The sequence below is a fragment of the Calcarisporiella thermophila genome (genome assembly GCF_041956535.1).
Source record: "Calcarisporiella thermophila strain CBS 279.70 unplaced genomic scaffold VTP21scaffold_2, whole genome shotgun sequence".
NCBI classification, from domain to species: Eukaryota; Fungi; Calcarisporiellomycota; class Calcarisporiellomycetes; order Calcarisporiellales; family Calcarisporiellaceae; genus Calcarisporiella; species Calcarisporiella thermophila.
Genome location: NW_027192192.1, coordinates 439692 through 464023, shown reverse-complemented (window position 1 = coordinate 464023; position 24332 = coordinate 439692). Strand labels below are relative to the sequence as shown.

Here is a 24332-nt window from a genome sequence, read left to right as displayed (position 1 = left end):
AAAGCAAAAGATCATCGTATGTATAGCATATACCTTGAATTTCTGCTTTTTCCTTTCCCAAATCTTCAATTCTTTTTTGGAGCCTCGGTATGTCTTTAAGCAAAACCGTCTTCATTTCAGGATCTGGGTGATTCTCAATATAACTGATACTTCCTATCATAAATCAGGAGATTAAAATGTGCATAGCAACGCATATATGGAAGTAACTTACCATTTTACACAATGATTTCTTCCTGAATCTTTGCAAGAGAACTCTTTAACGCCTCTTCGTTGTCTAGTCTAGAAGATTCTTGCATTGCGATTCCGTCAATTACAAATTGGAGCTTCACAAAATGGAGGAAAAAGAATTCATAAAATTGCAATTCAATGTATCAGTGTATAATATAAAACTAATTTGAAATCTGAATTAGCATTTTCAAATTAATGATGACGTTTACGCAGTCACAAAGTTTAAGTAATTTCTGATACTAAACGTATACCAAATTTTTGTTTGAATTCTCAAGCAAAAGAATTCAAAAACAAATCAATTAGAATAGGTGGCTCACACTTTATAAGAAAAAGAAATAAAGTGTGGCTATGCATTTTTACAGCTCTTCAGCACGCTAGTTTTAATATTTTTAAACATGATTTTCATATATCTCTAACAAGAATGCGCAGGTTTTTTCAAATAACCTTCTCCGTCTCTTAGGGAGAGATGTTGAAATAGTTGGTGTAAAGAGGCATTGATCATGTTATAGCCACAATTTCAGATGCGCCATAATATGTCCCTAGTTATTTTCGCTGTTTCGTCGGTGGGCTCCTTTTTGGCGAGTCGTTTTAAACGCCATGGAGTATTTTTTAATTAAAGTTCTCTATTTTCTTTTGGAGAGGGAAGATGTATTATCGATTCCCATCCCTAAACCGTTCAATGCAGACATGATCACTTCGTCTCTGTATAACGAGTGCCACCCTAAATGCTTGTGACTTTGATGTTAGTTGTCCTACTTGCGACGCATTTATCTTGTACTCGACTTCGACTTACGCTAGTTTTGTTTTGTAAATTCGTGCTTGATTTTTTGCTTGAACTTGTGATTGTCTCTTCACACCGACACCGCTAAGATAATAGGTTAGGTTCTGTCTTTGCAATAATTCCAACATATCCATCTTTGGCTGAAAGATATCTTCAAATCGAATTTCAAGAATTACTGCTTCGTTTATGGACTCTTAACTGCTATTAACCTTCACAAGCTCAGTCAATGCCCATTAGACATTATGCCCAAGCTTTATTCGCTGGATGGTATCGGTACTTTCGGAGCTCAAACCATGCTTTATTCACAAATAATATATATATATAAAATACTGATGAGTTATAAGAATAGAAATATCGATAAATTGTTTTCAATCTATACAAATATAAGTAAAAAATTGTAGGAAAATTTTAAAATAATGTAAACATATAATAATGGGTAACAATTCCTTATTCGCCTTTATTGCTCTAAGTCTCCCGAATTAGTGTTACTCGTTGCACGGGTGTGGTGAGTGGGAATTAGCCTTCACAAGATAAGAGTTTACCAAGTTCACAAAATTTGGCTCCTTCGAATGTAATGCTTGTATGCTGAACTGGGCGAAAAATATGATTGTTTCAATGGATTCAGTAGCCTAAGCTGGAAAAGGCAAATTGAAGTGTGGATCAACTGTTTCTCGATATAGTCACCGAACCCAATGAATATAATGGGCATGGCGTGTGCGAGTGTTTCTTAGTGATTTACCAGCACTCGGTACACCGACCAAACGTGCAAAATTATGAAACATTTTACCCAAGGCTATTATTCAATGCTTCAACGGGCGTCTTTTCTAAACATTTTCTTGAGTAGCCAAAGCAAGATGGCGTCTAACTAATACTTTTGGTTCAATTCCCTATATCAATTAACTTTTTTTTCATTCTCAAGCGATAAGTATAATCAGCACATGACCACAGGGAATTATAGGAAAATAGGTTAACTTGGAGCTAAAATGGAATCAAATGCATAAAATAAACTCTTCCCGAACTCTAGATAATATATTATGAAAGGATCAAAAATTTACCCATCAAAACACTAATTCACCATTTACAGTTCTGAAATATATCCTTTTTTCTTCATCAAATTCTCAGGATTTCTTTTCTTTGCCACTTATTTTCTCAGTGGACTGAACATTTTTTTCTGAAATATATTTGCGATGGATTTGTATGTACGGAAACCATTTTTTTTAGATACGCCTTAGACAATCTAATTTGAACATTCAAGCTTGGTCTTTAAGGAAATCCATTTTCCTTATTTATCGAGTGATTTACGATTTTTTACTAAATGATTCTCAAATAAATACCCATGCATTTTCTCTAAGGGCTTTTTTTCTCTTAGACCTTCTATTGCTTCTATCCATCAGTTACCAACGAATGTAATTATGAAGTACTTTTTCTACTTTGTTGCTCTTCTCTTCTACATAGTTAGTGCTCCTGGCGTTGCCCATCGCGACAAAAACAAAGATAGGTGTAAGGACATTGATATCGAGATATTTTCAAAGCCCAACTTCAAAGACACAGTATACGCCAATGGACAACTGCAGAGCGGCGAATGTTACTCTCTGAAAGTTGAGCATAGGGTTAGGAGCTTCAAAATTCGTGAGTCTAATTTCTTTGTTTTCTTTTTTCTTTTCAATGGAAAAGGGAATTCATCAATTCTTTTAATTGGATAGCGAGAGCCGCCCGAATCCAATTCTTCTGCAAGCGACGATGCGTAGATAGCGATATCTTCAGTGGAAAGGGATCAGATAACGATGTGGATTTCAAAGCACGCTCGGTAATTAGTTTCTCTGGCTACATTACTCATATACTCGCTTATTTTTATTTTTATTCCATAGTTCAAAATATTCTGCAAAAAAGACTATTAAATTGGATTAAGCTTCATAACGCCTCATATAAGTCTCAATTTGTACGCCACATCACTTAGTCGTAACAATGTTCTATCCGCTTTTGATTAATCAACAGGTTAATTGAACTAAGCACGAATGCTATACATACCTAAAACTTTCCCTAATCATAAAAATGTGTTCAAACTATTTCCAATTTTTAAAATGTCTTTTGAATAAATCATAGCAATTAATATAAGGGTCTGAACAAGATATATATCAATGAAAAGTCGTTGAGTGTAATTAATCGCATCTTTTAGAACGTGGGGTGAGCTCTAACGTTCTTGAATATTGCATGAGCGTTACATCAGCTCTAGACTCAAGTGAGAAATTTTAATATTTTGATGATTGTAGCAACGCAATATAAATATAAATATAAATATAAAGTGGGCAAATTGCACAGGCGGCTCAAATAAAGCAATTCAATCCACGACTGACCAACTGTTCTTATGAAATATATATAACTATACACTAATGTTGAGCTACCGCCTTGCCACTTGTCTTCATCCGATAAATTTCTTCCACGCTTTCAATTCTATTTACTGTTCGATTTAAATCTTTGATGAGGCCGGTCTCGACATCGTAGACCCATGCATGAACCGAGAGTGGCTGCCCACGTGCCCAAGCCTCCTGAATGACTGGATGATTTGCTATCATCTTTGCAGAACGCATGGCATTATATTCAACTAGCTTGCGGAAACGCTCTTCTGAATCGAGGCAGTCCAACTCTTCGCTATTTTCTATAGTAACATAATATAGCAGAGGAGGTTAGCTTTGAAACAGTATATGCGGAAATATTTATTGAAATACCCATATAAACGTCTTTGATATTGCGCACCCAGTTATCTACCAAACCATTCTGAGTATCTTCAAGAGCAGCTTTGCAGCCACCACAGTTATAATGACCTAAACAATAAACAAATTAGCTTGTTGTAAAAAAAAGACAACAAGGAATGCAACTGGAGAAAACAAAACATCGAGCATAACGGTATATAATTTAGAAATAGAATGAGAAATAAATAGTCTTACCAGCAACAACGATGTGAGGTACTTTGAGTGCGTCTACTGCGTACTGTATAACACCCCATGAATTCATGTCTGAGTTCAGAATCACGTTGGCAATGTTGCGATGTATAAACATTTCTCCCAGTCGAAGCTGTGTCACTTGGTTAGGTGGAACACGAGAATCAGAGCATCCTGAAAGAGTGACAAGTTGAGCGTGCGAGCTGAACGCATTAGTCACGTTTGTATGGAGGAACAACAGAGAGTAGAAAGACTTACCAATCCAAAGCATGTTAGGTGATTGCGACTTGGCTAGTTTGGAGAAAAAATCTGGAACGCGTTGTCTTACGGCCGCAGACCATTGTCGATTGTAAGCCAAAACTCCAGAAAGGTCCTTGCCGTTCTTTGGGAAAGGTCTACCAACGAGAACATCTATCGATTGACACAAAAACAAATGTGAATATAAATACAATATATTTTATGTCATTAATGCTGGGAGGGGAGGAGTTTGTTCAGAATAAGCATAAAGAGTTTGAATAGATTGCCGCACCTTCCAGGGAAGATTCGGGAGCACTTTGACTCAAAGCTTCGTTACTATTGCTCTGAGAAGAACTGTCTAAAGCTTTCGGTTGAGCGGCTACGGAGGCAATATCGCCCTCACCAGACAGCGGAAGAGAGTGTACCGCTGTGAAAACGAAGCAGGATAATAACACGACTAGGAGATATTTGAAGATAGAAGCACTCATTTCTTAGTAATAAAGAAAGACAACGGAAAGAAACGGCGTCCTCCTTATAAATAATGTCGGACTCTAGCAACCATAACTTTATTCTGTTTATACTCCCCTAGGTTACTCTTGGGTGTTCAATCCATTTTTGGAAAAGTGGATCCGGTAACAAATAAACAGCAGATGACATACTTTACTTTTATAGAAAAATCATATAGTGTGGACAGCAATGTTCAGTTATGGAAGGAGAGATTGTCCAATCTCCAACTTCAATTATTCAATCCCAAATATGTATGGCTAGGTCATGCGTATCCGCTGCCACCCCAGGGTATAGCTTTGGGGGAAGATATCGGGCTTTACAACGCCACACGGTACTCAAAAGGAGTACGTGTTGGAACTTTCCATTATACTTCCTCTACTAACTATATGAGCAACCCATATCAAACGGATATCCCAGGTGTAGCTGGTAAGTATTCGTCAATAAACTTGTTGGAGCAAAACAACTTGGGGTTCGAGACAACTATTAAAAAGCTACCCATTATCTTCTAAGCCTCATCTTTATTGATAGGGTTAAGTTATATAGAAGAACACACCCCCATCCTTAAAGGAGCAGCATCCAGCATAGTTGCAAATCACTACTATGAATCACAGGTTCTATTTCTTGTGACGTTTAGTACTGGTAAACCATACCTAATTATGGCAAAAAAGACTCGCACCAGACTATATTTTGAACTGGTCCATTTTCTCACGCAAGTGTCGGAATATATTAGTAATATTTACAGCTTTGCAAATAGTGGACTTTATGGGCGAATAATCCAAGCGGATTAGAAGTTTGTCAGCTTATTACTAGAGTGTTCTAGGTTATAATCTAATGTGCTAAGTGAAAAACCAGTTAAAATTCTATAATCAAATATTGATGTAATTTTTTTTATTACTTTTTACCCTCCTATCTACTCCTGGTCTTTTTAAATGGATAAGAATTATAACATTGAGCTAGATTGAAACAAAGTTCCCCATTTCTTATTCCCATGTATTGGATGGCAATAGTTAGACCTCTACTTTCAGACAATGGAGGAAAATTTTGACAAAAATTTTCTTTCCATTTAATGTTAAGAATCAGCACTTGAAGACTGCAATTCCTATTTTTCAATAGGGAGACACGGACTTAACACTTGCAATCGTGCATGACTATATTTTCAAAATAAACATGATTAGTTTAGAATTATCATTTATTGTTTTGCGAATGGTATATAAAAAGGGTATAACCCCATTCAGCCATTAAGGATTAGATGGCAATTGGAAAATATAACCCAGTTTAACAAATCAATTCCAACTTTTGCTCATGGTGACTCCCCAAAGCTAGGCAAATACCTTAACGATCGATTGTAAACGCCTAGAGTAATTCATTAAAGCCTTCTCTGCAGTCCATTTAAAAACAGAATAATAGTGTACTTAAATCAATCACAATGTAAATTGATAGTAGCTGATTTAAGTAAGAGTGCGCCTAAGCCTCCACTACTATTGGAGAATATTTCTTCATTGTCCTCTGTATAACAAAATACTGAAAATATATTAGCACAAAATGCATGTATGGCGCAAGTACTAGATCGACGACCCCATTTTCTGCCATTTATTCGCACATCAACTCCTAAGGTAATCTCGAGTCACGTTTGTGGCGATTCAATTGTTAAGCCATCAAAATATATACAAAAGTTGTTAATACTGATCCTCTTACAATTCCTAAGTGATGTCTAACAGTGTCCCACAAGTTGTTGATCGCCGTTTCACTAGCACAACCTTTGACTTCCCTGGTTACAGAGTTGCCCAGGTTCATGGTGTTGTTAGAGGTATCACAGTTCGAAATCCAAATGTAAGTAAATCTCTTTCTTCCTCTCCATTTATATGAGGAAGAATTAAGATACTAAGAAAGATTTTAGTTTTGGCTCGCTAACGACTGTATCCATTTCCCAATAATAGGTGGGAAAGGCACTTAAAGCGATGTTTTCTTCTTTGACTGGTGGTGAAAATGCAGGTTATTTAGAGATGGCTGAAAAAGCTCGCGAAAAAGCATTTGCTCGCCTCTTGGAACATGCCGCTGCTGCGGGTGGAAATGCCGTCCTTGGAATTCGATACGATGGCAACGAAATAATGGAAGGAATGACTGAAGTTTTGGCGTATGGAACTGCAGTTACTTTAGTACCTATTGAAGACCCATCAAAATAAGGCAACCTCATCAAATATCTTGTTGATTTTCTATAACACAACAAATATGACCTTCATTGGTTTCTTGAGAGTAATGTTCATTCTTTGACTTCAAATATTTATTAGATATACATTCCTTAATCTTGATCTAATGTAAGCTTTGTTACTTCCTGGGAATAATTCTCTAATTCAATGCAAATATACATAGCTATGTATTAGGAAACAATAGAAGACAACTCAAATAGAGTAAGGTACATTCTTGTGGACATAAATAGTAGTCACCATGAAAAGAAAGATATTTGGCTCCGAAGTAAGTATGGACAGCATTTCCGAATACTTGTATACTACATTATAGTTTCAAAGAATATTGCAATCCTTCAGCAATTGCTATGATCCTCATAATAAAACTTCATGGGAAAATCGTAGGATTAGTTCACTGAGAAAATTCTGTGGATGACTAGTGCGATAATACCATCTGGACTATTTGAAAAACATGCGAGAACCATGCGGGAGAATTCAAATGATATGGAAGGATATCAAAGTTTTATTCATCACAAACTTTTAGTGAAAATACTGTAAGCAATGCGTTAGCATTTGTATTAGCCTCTAACAAAGTTTATATAATTTCGATCGTGAAAATCAATCTACCGAAAAAAATTGGCAACAAGTTCAATTACATCCTCCATATTCACCAAATTATCAACAATATGATATAGATTCGCTCTGGTTTTCACAAGTTATCTCATTTCATGTGTCTCCCGAACCCAATTACTGCTATTACCACTTCTTTGGTTCCCAGTAAAATTTATTCTAACTTTGGCAACTCAACCTAGAAAACATCGCACGCTCACTCTAACGAGAACTCGAACTTCTTTTTCTTCTGAAACAGGCTTACCCATGCTCGAATGCTCTAAATTATGGAATCACTTAGCGAAACTGATGAATTTCGAAAAGCATTTTAGTAATTTAGTAAGATAGCGAAATTTGGGAAACACGTAAAACCTGTTTTCAATACACTTAAATCCAAAACCACCGAGAGTGATATCTGACATTGAATGGATGAGGCGTGAAGTATGCTTTATTCATAAGTGGCTGGTTAGTTCCATTAATACTTTTATTTAAAATAAAAGCGATTTAGCATAAAAATACGGTGGGAAATTCTATTATCAGAGCAATGATGTGGTTGGAACCCGCAGTTACAAATTGTTTGAGCCTTTATTTTTTAATGCAGATGTAAGTAACCCGCAATGATTCTTAATATCTTGTTCCGGAAAAAAAAAGCACTTTTCTTTGTATGTAAGGCGGCCATATATAGTCAAGTGCCAGGCCTTTTCAAATTGTTTATCTGTCTCTCCCGTACACATTACATACCTTGATGCGCGATGTTGAATAAGAGGTGATAGTTCAGGTTCTTTGAGAAATCGAAATATAAAATGAAAAACGTTTCAATATTTAATTTTACTTGCTATATTGATTCATCATTTAGTTTAGAGAACCAAATTATAAAACCCATCGATGGAATACTCTATTTTACCATTCACGCCACTCTCAAATAACTCTATTGGTATAAAAAACGGCGTTTGTTGATGCAAATATGAGCGCCAAAAAGAGGCGCGAGTCTATTTTTTTATTATTGATAACAAAAATAAAGTGATATACCTAATTACCTAAACAGATATAAAATACTAAACAGATCGGGGATAAGTTAATTAAAATCCACACATGATCGAGGATATTCGATCCCAAAAACTTACAATGGTGAATCATGTTTAAAATCGAAGTTTTTCTCATAGGAAGGATTCAGAAATCTCCTATTTAGTACTCTTATTCAAGAATGTTGAATAAACACACTTTCATATCCCATGCTGTTGATCACATAGCAATAGTGAGAGATAGTAAAAATAATGAAGAGAAAACCATCCGGGATTTTCAACTAGATCTGGTTGAGTCGAAATTATGCTTTCAAATCGATTTTCGAAGCCACCCACTTTTGGATCTAACTGGTCACAGTGGTTCTCCACCAAACTTTAATGGTACTGAAACTTACTCTTCGTTTCTTCAAAATCAGTGATGTAAATTTCACCTGCCTCTTTATGGTACTTCATGCGTCTCGATTAACAGATGCTATGTTTGCATATAAAGGAGAAGTTGTAGAGTTGGTTACTTCCCTCCCCGCATAAATATTGGTATATATTCTGCTACTACGTATCGATACCAGAAACTATCAACCACACTGGTACACTCAACTTTTTTCATTTCAGCTACCCTCACAAACTCGCATATCCTTATACGCAATGCTTCTAACGGCAGGCGAGATAACAATCAATGTTTTCTCGATCATCTGCGGGCTACTCATGATGATCATTGTTGTATGGCTTCGTTATAGTCATCCTGACGTTGCCAATACCATCTCCTTCAAGCTGAGCTTTTGGATCGGTTTTGTGGATGTGCTTTGGCGCACTGAATTTATTCTATTCAAATCCAACGAGATTTTCGATCCCATTGCTGGCCAGGATCACTGGATTCCTCGCTTATTCTTATGGCTGCAACACTTTCTTCGCATTTGGGCCGTTCTTCCGTCAGTTTGTATTGCCTTTGACTTGCAGCTCACATTTATCCACGGTCGCAAAAATCTGAAGCGCATTCAGCGCTGGTATATTCCTTTCACGTTCGCCTTCGCTCTTCTCGCCACCCTAATTTACCTGACCAGAAATAAAGTGGCCTATGACAAGGAGAAATTGGGAATCTCCTCAAACACATCACTAGAAAATATTATCATCACTAAGGCGCTGAGCATGACGTTGGGGATTGGTTTGAGCATTCTGTACTCCCTAATAGTTGTCCTGATGGTCTTAGTGAAAGTTTTTCTATTGATTCGGTATATTAAGCGGACGCAGAACCTCAGCAAAGAAACACGGCAAAAACAGACGCAAATTATCACTTCCGTATTGCGAGTCCTTCTATACCCGGTTGTCCTCATTATCACTCAGCCAACAGGAATAGCAATCGACTGGATTGGGACGCTAACTACGAATCCTTATCTGCCGGCATTTATTAAGGTCCGAGAGATAGACAATGTCCTGCAAAGTTCAATTGGCATTTTTAACTTCTTGGTCTTTCTGCTGAATCCTGCTCTTCATCGTGCACTGAGGCGATTATCGTGGTGGCCTAACAAGGATAAATCGCGTGTATATATGGATGATTGGGAACCTCCCGAAACTAGCAACGTAGAACTTAAGCTTCGCGCTCTTGATGAGACAGAATCTGTATGACAAGATCTTTAACATACAAACATATACTATAAGCGTCAAGAGTAACATAATAAAGCAGCGCAGCTGGGAGACGCCAATGGTCTTATGGTTGGATCTAGCTTTCAACTCTGGAACCGAGGTTGCGACACGTCAAGTGTAATATGCAGGAACAAGGAAACTTTATCTATCACCAAGCAATAGACGAAGCACTGGATGTTCAGAACCAACACTTGTGCAGAGAATTACATCAATCAGAATCTATACAATCCATATTTTTCCAAGTCGTTATTGTATCCGGTATTTAGATTTGGTGAACAGCCTCTTCTACGTGTTTTTAACAACGTTAATAAAATATGCATAAACAATTCAAGAATATCTATTTTACTTGATTATGCGTCGTAGCAATAATAGAGAATGTTAGACTGTGCGCAAGCAAATTTAAATTGTTTTTATATCAAAAATATAACGCATTCTAGTTGACAACAATAATCGGCCTAAGTTCTTTGTTCTACCCGTTTATATTCAAGTAGCTCATGCAATTGTTGTGCTATGGTTAATATTTCGCAGTGAAGTGAATCTAAGTGATTCTCTAGCGAAAAGTATCATTTTTAACTAAAAAGAGAGGATGAGTGTATAAAAGTCTCTCGGTGAATTGGCTTAGGGCATTGCATCCTTCATGAGAAAAGGAAAGTGTGGGAAAACGTAGGATTCATTGTGGAGTAATGACTCCACATAAATTATTGGGTATGATTGAAATACGATGCCAAACTAGTCAATATTAAAGCTTGTCTGAGAGATTAAATTGCGAGTATGCGCCTAACTAGTAAAATCCGCGGTAAGAACTAAATGTTGTTGTAGATAAAAAAACTCCCTGGATGTGTTATTTTCCTATCTACACTTGCTGCAGCCATATGAAAGCAGAGTCATTTGAATTAATTTAGAGGAAATTTATTTGCGGAAATCCACATTCCAGCCTAAGTATTAACAGAGAATCACTGATTGGTGTTAAATGAAACAACTTGATACATATACAAGAACTGATGAATTTAACTTTATTTCTATAAATCTAAAGGGCTCGTGAAAAGACGATATGGAGCATAGGCATTCATTACCAAGTAGCCAACCCATAAGAGAAGAAAAAGCAGCTAATTAAAAAGCGATAGCACCTTTGTGGCACCGATAATACTTTATAGTTTATAGAATATTTATTTCTTTTTGAATGCACAAATAATCAATGTAGTGTAGTAGGATCGTTATGCATGAGGTGAGGATATTTACTGAGAGACATTATGGCCCGGAAAGATTATTTCCTATCCGAGCAATTTAATTACATATACGCAGCCACCGTTCTCGATCGTATGAAGTGCAGATTGATCTTATTCAATTTTCGTCGGCTTTTTCATATGTTAAGCCACTGCTCCGCTCTTGCATAATGCCTAAAACACTCTATGTCTTACCTTTTATAACATTCCATGTGTCTCCATTGAAACCATCTATCATTATATTTAAGGGTAAACTTTTAAAGTGGGTCGTTGTTCCCCTTGTAAACATCGATACTTATGTCATAATTGCAAGTTAAAACTGAAGAACATGAACAAAGCACGCTTTACTACTTTGCTTAACTCATTTTTCTAGCATCCTTGTTGACCTTAATTATTGATAATATACATTACGAATGCTGCTTGCTGCTGGTGACATCGCTATCAATGTACTCTCGGCTTTTTGCGGATTCCTCATGATGATCATTGTTGTTTGGCTTCGCTATAGTCAGCCCGACGTTGCCAATACCATTTCCTTCAAACTCAGCTTTTGGATCGGTCTCGTAGACATGCTCTGGCGTACTGAGTTTGTTCTAACAAGATCCAATGAGATTTTCAATCACATCGCCGACCGGGATCACTGGGTTGCACGCCTCTTTCTATGGCTGATAAGCTTTCTTCGTTTGTGGGCTGTTCTCCCTACAGTCTGCATTGCCTTCGACCTGCAACTTGTTTTCATTCATGGTCGCAAAGACATTAAACGCATTCAACGCTGGTATATTCCCTTCACATTCGGCTTCGCCATTCTCGCTACCATAGTTTTCCTGACCAGAAATAAGGTGGTCTATAACAAGGAGAAATTGGTATTCATCTCAGATGCATCCTTGCAAAATATCATCCTGACTAAGGTGTTTTGCATGACTCTTTGGATCGGTTTGAGCATCCTTTATTCTCTCGTGGTTGTACTAGTTGTGCTGGTGAAAGCTCTTCAGCTGACACGGCAATTGAAAAATGCGCAAAACATTAGCGACGAAACTCGGCAGAAAGAGGCACAATTAATTAGCTCGGTCTTGCGTGTCCTCCTATACCCGGTCGTTCTCATCATTACGTTGCCATCGGGTTTGTTTACGGACTGGGTTGGGTTGCTAACCACTAATCCCAATCTGCCAGCACTAGTTAAGGCCCGGGAGGTGGATAATGTTTTGCAAGGCTCGATCGGCATATTTAATTTCCTTGTCTTTCTGCTCAATCCCGCTCTGCACCGAGCTTTGAAGAGGTTCTCGTGATGGCCAAGCATAGATAAATCGCAAATAAGCTTCGAAGAGTATGATCATCGTGAAAACAGCAAGAATGAACAAGAGATGCACGTCCGTGACAAAATAGAAGTGGTATGAAGGAATACATTACGCACTAGCTAAAGTTAGCAATATTGCTTAGGCGGGGAACAAAAAGAGTATAAGCACACAGCTCCGTTAGGTTATGTAATAACCAATGAATCCAACATCAGCCACGGCGACGGCCGGCACCCTGCGTGATTAAGAGGACTAAAGGGGAGATATTATTAAACTTGAAGTTTGAGTTTCTTTTTATCTTTGGGTATTGTCTGCTGGTCTCGAGGCATGGATTAATCTACCCATGTCCGAAATTGATTTATAATATAGATGCAGTAGTGCATAAAAATTCCCCAAGATATCTTGAGCATCCCAGGATAGATGATAGAAGGAAATTGTATTGATATATATAGTTTTAAATGCAAAAGCACGATTGACTAGTTATTACTTACCTTGTATATACTTGTTACTACACTCCATTTTAGGCAGAATGTATGTATTTTGTAATTTGGACTAGCTATATAATTAATGAATAGCTATATGCAAAAGAGGGAACAGTTTGAATTGATTGAGAACCAAGGTAATGTAACTCGCATTGGAAAATATGAGCGATTCAAATTCGAAAACATTTTTTTCGAGTCATCGGAAAGTGTAGAATCAGAGTACTTAGGGTTAAATTACAAAATGATTACCCATAGAAATTTCTTCTTTTGCACCAAATTCTTGTACAAGATATTATTAATTTTGTTACTAACACTAATTCTGTATAAACCCAGCAGAATCTCAATCTATTATAGAGTTTAATGGTGTGATAACAAATAGCTGGCTGTTCAAATGACCTCTTCATACAACAACTTATTCTCATGCCATATCTATTAAAATATAGATCATAACGACCAATTGTAATTTCTGATTCGCAATGCATAATTATCTTATTCATATATATGCGGAAGTAGGTTCTATCATTATTAACTTTTCAAACCGAACTCTACAAGCCGAAATCTCCCGTCTCTTCAATACTTCCCCTGACACTCCAGAGAAATCAGCATGTAGAGAACCGTCCGCAGAGACTGCTAATAGATTATACGCACTTAACTAATTGTCAAACTCAGAGGCCTTTAAACCTTTCAATTAAGATATATCCAGTTGCATGGTTTCTTGATGCAAAGTAATCTACATAATACTACTTGTACAATCTTCTTGAAAATCTACAGGACACTTATAATTTATATTAGTTAAAGTGAAGCAAATATGCATAGTCACGTGAGCTGCATTTTAATAAGTCCTCGTTGAATACATTGATAATCATTGTAACGGCATATTCACGGTTTTTCAACTCTAAAACCTTAGAATTGCAATTCAAACGTTGAAAAAGAGCAGTTTCGAGGAGCGCCACTTTGTATACGTTAACAGATGGCTTCTATACGAAACTCTAATTTTTTAATAAGCCACTTATATTAGCCTTTGATTAACCTCAAGGAGGCTTAAATGAAATGATTCGACAGTAGAAATCATATTTTTGCCTCGAGAACGATGCATTTTAAGCTAGCACTAATAAATGCCTTTATGGATAATATCATATACCAAGACTCAATTCAATCCAAACAAATAGGCTTTAGAGGAGAGGTGCTTGGCCGTATATCATTTGGTCATACTAGTTACCACCCAATTGTCTTTGTAATCATGTTTTAAAATTGAGAAGGGCCTTGCAACCATATTAGCAATTGCGCAAAAAAAAAAATATATTTATAAAGGTGGATTTGTTCACCAGAAATATTTTATTGTGAAGAGAATATTACCCTTATGAAAAACATAAAGTATTGAATAGCCATGAAAGTATCACCTGAGAAAAAAAAGGCAGTGTTCAACACATGTTCAACATCATTTTAGAAGCTTACCGAAAAGAACCTTACAATAATTAACTCCAATGCATTTGAACCCATTCGATAATCTTAGACCAATATGGAAGAGACTCCTCACTCCCACTGAAGTTGCTTCAAGCCAATACAAATGGTGGATTGGAAATTCTTCTGATCTTTCTCCTCTCGTTGGACATAACTCTAGACAAGCTTGGGAGCTCTTGGGATGTGTATCAAGAAGGAATACCCGCAAAAGAGCTTAACATCACATTAATCGTTTGACACTACGTTTATTTCCATTGTATTGTAACGAAAGAATACCAATTTTAACAATGCATCTCTGCTGGAAAGGCCTCTTATGTAATCCGTGTCACCTGGGCATTTTCATATAACTCTTAAACTGCATTTTAGTTTGAGTTGATATCCTTACATGTCTCTCCAAGTCATTATGTAAATTTGTGCCACTCGCTCTTCTTCTTCTTCTCCTGAGAACATGGCGAATTTAATCAATGGGACCTGATTCAGAATTACCTAAACTTTCCAAAGTAAAGGATTCGCAACCTTATAAATAGCCATTAGGGGGTCGCACTTTTCCTTATTCTCCATCTCCAGTATTCTTCAGCAAACCCAATTGCACTCAAAATCAAAATGAAGCTTTCTATTTTCCTAGTTGCTCTTGCCAGCGCGATGGCCTTCGTTTCAGCTTCCCCTGTCCCCGAAAACCAGGCCGAGGCTGTTGTCGTCTCCGAGGAACTTCCCGTCGACAACGACACTGACCATGGATGCCCCAACTCTCCCAGCAGGTGTGAAGATTATTGCACTCGTAATGGCTACGATGGGGGATACTGCGGCGGATATTTCCGCAGAACTTGCAAGTGCTACTGATCCTTTCATCTCAAAATTTAATACATCCAAGTAACAAGTCCACTTAATTTTGTATTCAAATAAAATACCCTCTCTATCGAAGCATCCCCCACTAATACCAATGATAAACATGTATGACAATTTTGTGTGCCATAACGACCGCGAAGACTTGTTATATGAACGACAAACATTAATTGATTGAGAATAATATGTTTAATATCAATTGGGGAGAGGAAAAGAGGGGTGTCTTAGACTTGGCGATGGGTATATTTTGGTTTGGATGATCTGCGAGTAATCAAGAATTCGTAGCTTCGTTCGCAAGTGTCTTTCATTTCTCGGGAATATAGTTCCAGTTTTTATCTTGAACAGAGTAGCAAGAATGTTCCAGGAAGAAATACAATTGTGAATTTGAATCACAATCCACTATTATGCAAACCACCTTTTACTTATTCCCTTGTAATACAGACGGAGATAAAAAAGAGGCCAAGCAATATTTAACCAACATAAACCTTTTCCAAGTTTTCTGGAATCAGTAATCCAGCTTGACTATTTTCTAGTATAAAAAGCATAATCTCCATTAGCTTTAATATATGGACCAGCATAAAACCTTACTAATGCAATGCAGCCCTAGACCTGGTCCTGTTTCTCAGCTAAGATTTTTCTTCTTTGGACCCATATGAAAATGCGATTTTTTCTTTCCTATTGAATGGCCAAGTGAATTAATCCTAAAATCGAGATCGCAAAATGTAATGAGAAGAGGAACGTAATATAGCAAATATTGAGTGGATATATGTTTCTATATATAAGGCATTCAGAAGGAATTGGAGAAGCAGTGGGGAATGAATTCGGTTCTAAAACTCTAAATTAAATGATTAAGAGCAAATTGAGGTTAGGTTACGAGAAACGAATTTGTATGAGCATCTAATTAAGGTTGAAAATATCACCTTTAACCATACTGATACCTCCGCTTTAACTTGGAGTTTTGTTATAACTTTTCTCCCTTCATCCAGCGTGATATAAAACTACTTGCTCACTCACATACTTGAAAATGATTATATTTCAATCTCAGTAAAATCGACCTCAACGTAATGGCTTTCAATTCACCTAGGCGACCAAAATAACTTATAATTCCAAGCCCAAACACAATGCAAGTCACAAATGCCACGGTATTAACTCGTGTCCGGGCAGGAAACATACGAGAGTGACGTTCTACTTTAGAGTCACCTTATTTCAGGTCGTTTCCGATTTTACTCGATTTGCCACGCTTCAGTATATATTGTTGACTCGCTTAAGAATTTTGTTGTCATACCTTTACAGGATCTAAAGGCTTAGGTTAAGCGAGAAACATGGCATCATCGTCCGTACTAGCCCGCACATGTAGACGTGTCGTGGGCGGCAGTCCCAGTTAGTATTCATAATGAAATGAAAATAGCTTTCACCGTGAAATAATCCCTTCTCGAATACAAAATAGCAGCTTCACCCATCTTCCCCGTACTTCGCCCTTATTCCACCTCGAGACGGCGCCTTGTTTCGCACACCCTTCCTACAAAAACTTGGCCCACGTTAGGCCTTTTGACTGCTACCGGCATAGCAGCTTACTTTTACTCAGGATTTAACAATTCGGTAAATAATCGGAGCTCCCTTATTCAACACTGCGGCTAATCACTGTTCCATTAAAGCATTTAAACACAGTTAACTGTGATGCAAAGGCACCTGAAAAACACTCCAAGAAGAATGAGGTATGCATACTAATCCATTCATATTTTTTTATCGTTAACACTGCTTGACCATTATTTATTGCAGATTCTCTCTCCAAAATCAATCACAAAAGAGACTGAGCGACCCATGCGTGAACAAATGAGTGATTATATACGCCAACTCCAGCGTAGAATTGTATCCGAACTCGAAAAGATTGATGGAAAAGGTCATTTCCGCGTCGATGAATGGGAACGAAAAGAGGGAGGTGGCGGCATTTCATGTGTGCTCCAAGAAGGAAATGTATTTGAGAAGGCTGGAGTCAATATTTCGATTGTGCATGGAAAACTCCCCTCAGAGTCTGTGGCCCAGATGCGTGCGCGTAATAAGCCCATACGCACGGGCGAAGACGGACGTGTCCCGTTCTTTGCTGCGGGTATCTCCCTCGTATTGCACCCTCACAACCCATTTGCCCCATCGGTGCACATGAATTACCGGTACTTCGAACTGGAAGATGAAAATGGGGAACCGCAACTGTGGTGGTTTGGGGGAGGAACAGACCTCAGTCCGTCCTACTTGATCGAAGAGGATGTGGTGCACTTCCACCAAACATTAAAGAATGCTTGCGACGAACACGACACGAAATACTACCCGCAGTTCAAAGAATGGTGCGACAAATATTTCCATCTGCCACACCGCCAGGAGACGAGAGGAGTTGGTGGGATCTTCTTCGACGATCTCGATGACAAGCCTGCCTCTGAAATTTTTGCATTCGTACGCTCCTGTGGCGATTCCTTCTTGCCTGCCTATGTACCGCTGGTTCAAAAACGCAAGGACACGCCCTTTAATGAGCAGGAAAAGGAGTGGCAGCAAATACGACGAGGGCGCTATGTCGAGTTCAACCTGATTTGGGACCGCGGGACCAAGTTTGGACTGGTCACCCCCGGGGCTCGCATCGAGAGCATTTTGATGAGTTTACCCTTGACGGCGCGCTGGGAGTACCGGCATGAACCAGAAATAGGCACGAGAGAGGCGGAGCTCCTCGAAGTTACGAAGAATCCCCGCGAGTGGATTAAATAAAGAGAGGAAAGAAGTAGCTAACGGAGAAGGAGGACAAAAGGCGGAATTAAAAATATATCAAGGCAATTAGGGTGATGTAGGGTATAAGGCGTTCGATGTTGGAGAGCAATCTCTTTTGATGCATTATGTTTCCACCCATTTTTTATTGTATATTCAACAAATAGAGGAATAGATTGAATACGTGGAAAACTAGTTAGCCTTTATGTTGAAAATAAGTAGTAGTCTGCTAAATATCGTGTCTATTTGATGTATCCATTGGTCAATTCAAATTTTCGAGAGTATCTTGGCTGCTCATAGGGGATCACATTTCCAGGAGTAATAGGTTAGGAGATTAAAAATTAAAAATTGAAAGAATTAGCGGACCCGCCTGAAATCGATAATGCAGCATTCTGAATAGAGAACGTGACTCTCTTTTAATGGCCTCAAGTTTTTAAAGAGTCTTTTTTATACAGTTCATCGCTCTAATCGAGAAAATGAGACAAAGGAGGTTAAGCACTCTAATATCCTCATTAGTTGGAAAGTCCCAAAACAAACTCACACCCGAAGAACTAGACATCTTACAAAGCGAAACGGATTGTAAGTAGGGAAATGAGTGGCATCGATTCTTGTGCTAATCCTTTGTCACAGTTAAAGAGAAGGAGCTCAAACAGTGGTACCGCCATTTTCTGCTGAGTTGCCCCCAAGGCCGCCTTTCATATGAGACATTCATCGAGATTTTTGCCAAATTTTTCCCATTTGGAGATCCAGCGCCGTTTGCTCGAATCGTATTCGATGCATTCGATGAAGACAGAAATAATAGCATAGTTTTTGGAGAATTCATGAAGGTTCTATCAGTGTGTTCCAGAGGGAGCAGGGATAAAAAACTGCGGTGTAAGTATATGGGTTCTCGCGGGCCCGTGCATGTATTGATATTCTTTCCCACTCTAATTATTCCCCTTATATTTTATAGGGGCTTTCAAACTCTATGACACGGATTGTGATGGATACATCACCAAGGAGGAAATGCTCGAGGTCATGTCTGCAATCTATCGGATGGTGGGAGGGATGGTGCGAATGCCTGTGGACGAGGACACGCCTGAAAAGCGGGTTGAAAAAATATTCATGCTCATGGACAAGGTAAAGTTGTAGTATAGTGGACAGATCAAAAGCAACTCATCCTCTTGAGTTTAGGATCACGACGGCAAACTGAGTCTACAGGACTTTATACAAGGGGCACAAGAGGATGAATCGATAGAGCGAACCCTCAAGCTCTACGAGCATTCGGTCTAATCATTATTATGCACCACTTCATATATTTACAGTATATCCGATAAATACCCTATTTCTTCTTGTGTTTTTACCTTTACTTTTATAAAGAGAAGAACAATATAAAAATAAAAAATAAAAAATAAAAAACAAAGCAGATATTGGAAAAAAAATCATAAAATAGCTGGATAATGTTACAAACACAACAATAGAAGCAGGATAAGCCCGCGCGAGAATCCTCATGAAACACGAGGTTTGGGCACTTTTTCCACCACTTCAACTAATCGTGCTGATCGTACCCACCGCCGTCGGCGCGTATACGATCGTACCGTTGATCTCCCCTTGAATCCTCTCCAATAGTTATCTGCGTATTCCCAGCCGTCTGCATCGGCCAAATCTTCCTTCCGTACCCGCTTCTTCTCGGTTTTCTTCTCGTGGGGCTCAGGTATGCTCACTCGCCACTCGGGGTCCACCCATTGCCATTCAGTGCGGGTTTGTATCATGAATTCGGGCTGAGTGGGAGAGGCGGTCAGGCTGGTTGTAGGGGGCGGGAGCTGGAATTGTTCTTTGGGGTTGGTTGCCTCGTCGTATTCGTCGGACCAAGACGGCCGCTCGGTCGGGAGAAGCATCGATGTCCACCCAACTCCAACCCACCACCGCTGGTTCTCAAAAAGAGTAAATTGGAACACGAGCTCCTGCTCCTCCTTATCGCTGTCTCCGCCGGCTTGTTGTTTCTCCTTCTCTTTTTCTTTTTCTGCCACGGCCAGGGCAGCCATTTCCTCTGCACCTCTTCGACGTCCAAAGAGCCTTGTTCGGGATACCAACTTCGATATCACAAAGCGTAATGGGGGCTCACCCACCCATCGAAGAAACATCATCCACGGGCTATACCATGTCAGTGCAATGGTGCCAAGTATTAGTAGTACAATGTTCATGGGGATAAGCCACGTTGCAATCCACCACAGAGGAACGAGAGCGACAACCATCACGAAGCTTTCAAAGCGCGTGCACGCAAGATAATACTTGCGGAAGACACTATGAACATTTTTTATTCGCTTGTTGAGCAACTCTATATCATCAATGGATTGTTGCAAAGATTGATGCGTCAGAGCAGGGGGATGACTTTCTGGAATTGATATGTAAAAGTAAATATGTATTTAGTAATGCACCCTATAAAAAAGAAGCGAAAGTTCATAATAAGGAATACTCACCACGTAGTTCATCGCTTTCGCCTCGCAACCACTTCAGCACAATAGCGCCAACCCACACCATTGGAATCCCAAAAACTAAAAGCCACTTTCCCCACAAACACACGCACCACCAAGTAAGGACCAAAAGCATACTTTCGCTGGGATTCGTCGTCCATGCCAAGATTTGGTACACGTAAAGCAAAGCTCGCACCAACGGACGCGAATGCAATAGCATGCGAGAGACAGGCGTAGGAAGGGTGGTGAGAAGATCAGGTTGATCTGAACTCGAGTGATCTTTTGTAGCTGTGGTCATTGATGTTTCAAGGGTAAATTATCAGCTTTTAGTACCATAGCTTGTTCTTAACAAACCATAAATGATTAATTAACCGTTTTCACATGGAATAAATCCAATAATTACTGCGCCAAGCATCACTTTTACAGGTGTGGTTGAGCTCAATAAGGGAGTATATGGTGGCAATAAAAGTATTCTTTGTTTTTCTACAGTGTAATTTCCTCTACAGCTGATGAACTCTCTCAAAGCAACACTTCTGATTGAAAAAGTCCATAGAAAAGGGGAGGAGAGGAGACACGATCATTTATGAAGTATAAGGATAGCGAGTATAAATCAGCATTCAGTAAAAACCATTTTATATACATGAGTGTTCTATTGTTTATTTTTCACATTCTATGAATATGATCTTACACGCGAATTCATAGTGGAAACGTAAAAATAGTCTCGAGCAAGTCTTCAAAATCAGTTGTCATTGCCGATGTGACAACGCTCCCACAAACTTGGACGAACGACCCCGATAGAGTGAAGAGAATGTCAGTATATGTAGACTCCATTATTATCGAGTCTGTCAGCATACTCTTCAAAATCCATATTGCTGATAGCTAAATTGCAAGCTGGGTCCCACAAGTGTAAAACATGAACACGAAAGTATTCTCTTGACTCTAAATCAACCACAACAAATGTTTCATCTTGCATCGTTCTAAAATCCGAAATAACAAAAAAATTGTACGGATATTGGGTGGTCTCGAGGGCATCGGCCAACACATTCATAGATACATTTTCAAAGATTTCGCCCTCCTTGTAGTCCAGATAACATTCGAATTCTCCCTCTTTCGTCTTTGACTTGAGCTCATCCCATTTGAAATTATCAGAGTAATCTATTCGAAAACATATTGGATCGAGCACATGGGTGTCGCTAAGGTTAATGGATGCTAGAGCGTCCACAAGTATCTCTATAACTATTCCATTCCCTTTATTTACTGGTGCAGTAGTCATAGAGTCTTTCTTGTGTAAATCTGTCATTACAATATCTTTCGACTGAAAGGATTAATACTTCCCAAGTCGTAACTAGCAAATATATTTAGAACATCAGAGTAGCGAGATCAAAAAGGTCACATTGGTAGGACACTTTGGTATGGCCGGCATCCATTGGCAAAGCCCTGCAAGCTTAGCAATCTCAACTCTGGCTATTTTCTTTCAAGGAGGATGTGGGATGAGGTGTTCTTTGATCATTTTGGTTTTTATTAAGGTTAACATTATATATGCATTTTAATCCCGGAGGGGAAAAACGAAAGAGAGAGTAAGGAGGGAACTATGTAGAAAAGGGAAGAGTCCGAAGCCAAATAAGATAAAAGGGAGGGAACGTGGGTAAGCAAGGAGAGTCGACATCATCTTCCCAGCTGGAAAACAAGACAGGTTAAATACAACCGGGAGTCGGCAAAGATACCCTTCCACTCCCAAAAAATATATATAGCATAGATATGATAACATTTATATAAAAGAAAAATGAGGAGCATTGAGAATTAAAATCAATTAGGGAAAATAAGGAAAAAACAAGATATCTAGAGTATACTCTTATATGTGTATAGATGTATTTTTTTCTCTCTCTCTTCTACACACGGACCATCACATGCTTCGCCTCTGCGGGGACTCCGTTATGCAATACATAGATCCATCCGGGGCCGGGTGGGAATAGGTTGGCATTAGGTGGCATCCGAATGGTCAACTGGCCGCCCTCTTCATCGAGCTTGCTGATCAACCATACATGTCGTGCCGACATGTGGGTAGAGTGGGTCACAAAGCCAGAATTAACAAGGGCAGCCTTGATCTCTCCGACATTGACGCCCTTCAAGTCGATCAGTAGTGTGTATTCCTCGCCGAGAGTCACTTCTTTCGGCGCCTTGAGGATCTCAGGCCGAGGCTGGTCCGTGAACAGGTACGGCGGGTTGTACATCTCGACTCGGTATTCGGTTGGGTACTTGCCGGTCATTTGCTGCTCGCGGTGCATGTTGGAGCCAGCCACAAGAATTTGGCCAGTTGGAACCAAGATGGCGACCGAATGATACATACGGGCGACAGTGGAATCAGCGCCGATGGTCCAGCCCTGACCCTTGGGCGCCTTGGGGTCGTAAATGAGTGAGGTGTAGACGGCATCCGAGCCGCGCTCCCAACCCGCATACCCCTTGAAGCAGCCATTCATCCAGATAATGCGCCCGTCCGCCATCACCATCGAGTCGGGCATGACCCGTGGAAACGGGAACTTCTCCATCTCCCACTGGGGTTTCTCCGCAAGCGGCTTAATTCTGCCGCACGTATCCTCCGCCTCGGAGTAGGTCTTGACCACGGGGGTTCCTCCGCACAGCATAATCTCCGGCTCGTAGTTGTTGGCGGGATCTAGGGGGAAGAGGACGGATGAGCCAGTGAGGGGGTATGAACGCGGGGATCCGGGAATGTTGGGCAGGCGCTTGACGACCTCGTTGCGCTTGTAGTCGAACAGGATGGACTTGGTGTTTGCAAACACCCACAGCAGGCCGTTGGGAAGGAGGTGCACATTTGGATAAAGGTTGTGGGGCAGCGTCTCTACAAGGAAGTCGAAATATACTTCGTCGCCCTGGGATGGCCAGAACTCGTAGGTAGGATTGTTGACCTCAGCGCGATTGACCGCAGTCCCTTTCGTGCTTCCGCCCATGATCAACAGATTACCCTCTGGCAGCTGGGTGACCGTGGGGTACCAGCGGTTTCCCGTCATTTTTCCGGTTTTGAATTCGACCCATTTACAGGATTGATCGAGACAAGGCTCGAACTGCCGAATCGACTGGAACCCGTTCCCTGCCTTCCACACGCTGCGACTTTCAGCTCCTCCTGTTGAGATGAAGGTGCCATTGCCGAGGAAAGAGCCGCCTGAGCAAAAAGTATTGGTCATCAGGCGCAATGCGCGATATTGATGGGTGCGGAAATCGTACTCAGACGACCAGGCGAAGGTCCCATCATCAAACATGGCTTCATTTCTTTCAGCTAGAATTTAGAATTAGAGTGCGTTAGTCTAGAGCAATTAGTTCATTCGGCTGGCATGAGTGTCTACCCTTGTCAAGGAAAAGGACTTTGTTCTCGTTGGCTAGCACCACATGCATGGCAGCGACGCCTGAACTTCCGGTAATCTCAAATTTGCCAGCAATCTTCGGATCGCGTTCGATGAAGTTTGCATTGGTACTGCTGTCCTCCTCGATGTAGGTCTCCGGGCGCCTTTGTATGTTATTTCGACGAACAAGATCGTCAACGGTTGGCGAAGCTAGGGCAGATGCCGCAAGGGCGATGCAAAATGCGCAGATGAATCTCATCAAGTAGTTTGTCTAATGGGTGGATGATGGGGATGTGAAAAAGCAGAGTAGCATCCGATGCGCACGACTTCCAC

The 24332-nt window shown here is 39.7% G+C and overlaps 11 protein-coding genes across 11 annotated transcripts; 7 read left to right on the top strand and 4 right to left on the bottom strand.

Moving 5' to 3' along the window:
• Nucleotides 1-2421: 2421 nt before the first annotated feature.
• On the top strand, nt 2422-2907 carry VTP21DRAFT_4273 (uncharacterized protein; the record flags this gene model as incomplete). Its single annotated transcript, XM_069394666.1, has 3 exons — nt 2422-2638; nt 2713-2816; nt 2878-2907. The coding sequence occupies 3 exons, from the start codon at nt 2422-2424 to the stop codon at nt 2905-2907; spliced, it is 351 nt and encodes a 116-aa protein (XP_069255881.1).
• Nucleotides 2908-3396: 489 nt separating this feature from the next.
• On the bottom strand, nt 3397-4673 carry VTP21DRAFT_4272 (uncharacterized protein; the record flags this gene model as incomplete). The annotated part of the gene is made up of 5 exons (XM_069394665.1): nt 3397-3665; nt 3736-3831; nt 3955-4122; nt 4207-4359; nt 4478-4673. The coding sequence occupies 5 exons, from the start codon at nt 4671-4673 to the stop codon at nt 3397-3399; spliced, it is 882 nt and encodes a 293-aa protein (XP_069255880.1).
• A 1726-nt stretch (nt 4674-6399) lies between these two features.
• VTP21DRAFT_4271 (uncharacterized protein) lies at nt 6400-6875 on the top strand (the record flags this gene model as incomplete). Its single annotated transcript, XM_069394664.1, has 2 exons — nt 6400-6522; nt 6630-6875. The coding sequence occupies 2 exons, from the start codon at nt 6400-6402 to the stop codon at nt 6873-6875; spliced, it is 369 nt and encodes a 122-aa protein (XP_069255879.1).
• A 2273-nt stretch (nt 6876-9148) lies between these two features.
• Nucleotides 9149-10126, top strand: VTP21DRAFT_4270 (uncharacterized protein; the record flags this gene model as incomplete). Its single annotated transcript, XM_069394663.1, has 1 exon — nt 9149-10126. The coding sequence occupies one exon, from the start codon at nt 9149-9151 to the stop codon at nt 10124-10126; it is 978 nt and encodes a 325-aa protein (XP_069255878.1).
• Nucleotides 10127-11780: 1654 nt separating this feature from the next.
• VTP21DRAFT_4269 (uncharacterized protein) lies at nt 11781-12650 on the top strand (the record flags this gene model as incomplete). The annotated part of the gene is made up of 1 exon (XM_069394661.1): nt 11781-12650. One exon carries the CDS (start codon nt 11781-11783, stop codon nt 12648-12650), a length of 870 nt encoding a protein of 289 aa, XP_069255877.1.
• A 2413-nt stretch (nt 12651-15063) lies between these two features.
• On the top strand, nt 15064-15439 carry VTP21DRAFT_4268 (uncharacterized protein; the record flags this gene model as incomplete). The annotated part of the gene is made up of 2 exons (XM_069394660.1): nt 15064-15099; nt 15167-15439. The coding sequence occupies 2 exons, from the start codon at nt 15064-15066 to the stop codon at nt 15437-15439; spliced, it is 309 nt and encodes a 102-aa protein (XP_069255876.1).
• Nucleotides 15440-16764: 1325 nt separating this feature from the next.
• Nucleotides 16765-18193, top strand: VTP21DRAFT_4267 (uncharacterized protein; the record flags this gene model as incomplete). The annotated part of the gene is made up of 4 exons (XM_069394659.1): nt 16765-16822; nt 16890-17041; nt 17098-17157; nt 17222-18193. 4 exons carry the CDS (start codon nt 16765-16767, stop codon nt 18191-18193), a joined length of 1242 nt encoding a protein of 413 aa, XP_069255875.1.
• A 473-nt stretch (nt 18194-18666) lies between these two features.
• On the top strand, nt 18667-19462 carry VTP21DRAFT_4266 (uncharacterized protein; the record flags this gene model as incomplete). The annotated part of the gene is made up of 4 exons (XM_069394658.1): nt 18667-18769; nt 18821-19063; nt 19143-19309; nt 19364-19462. The coding sequence occupies 4 exons, from the start codon at nt 18667-18669 to the stop codon at nt 19460-19462; spliced, it is 612 nt and encodes a 203-aa protein (XP_069255874.1).
• A 215-nt stretch (nt 19463-19677) lies between these two features.
• VTP21DRAFT_4265 (uncharacterized protein) lies at nt 19678-20941 on the bottom strand (the record flags this gene model as incomplete). The annotated part of the gene is made up of 2 exons (XM_069394657.1): nt 19678-20564; nt 20650-20941. 2 exons carry the CDS (start codon nt 20939-20941, stop codon nt 19678-19680), a joined length of 1179 nt encoding a protein of 392 aa, XP_069255873.1.
• A 1248-nt stretch (nt 20942-22189) lies between these two features.
• On the bottom strand, nt 22190-22411 carry VTP21DRAFT_4264 (uncharacterized protein; the record flags this gene model as incomplete). Its single annotated transcript, XM_069394656.1, has 1 exon — nt 22190-22411. The coding sequence occupies one exon, from the start codon at nt 22409-22411 to the stop codon at nt 22190-22192; it is 222 nt and encodes a 73-aa protein (XP_069255872.1).
• Nucleotides 22412-22532: 121 nt separating this feature from the next.
• Nucleotides 22533-24258, bottom strand: VTP21DRAFT_4263 (uncharacterized protein; the record flags this gene model as incomplete). Its single annotated transcript, XM_069394655.1, has 2 exons — nt 22533-23935; nt 24003-24258. 2 exons carry the CDS (start codon nt 24256-24258, stop codon nt 22533-22535), a joined length of 1659 nt encoding a protein of 552 aa, XP_069255871.1.
• Between the last annotated feature and the right edge of the window lie 74 nt (nt 24259-24332).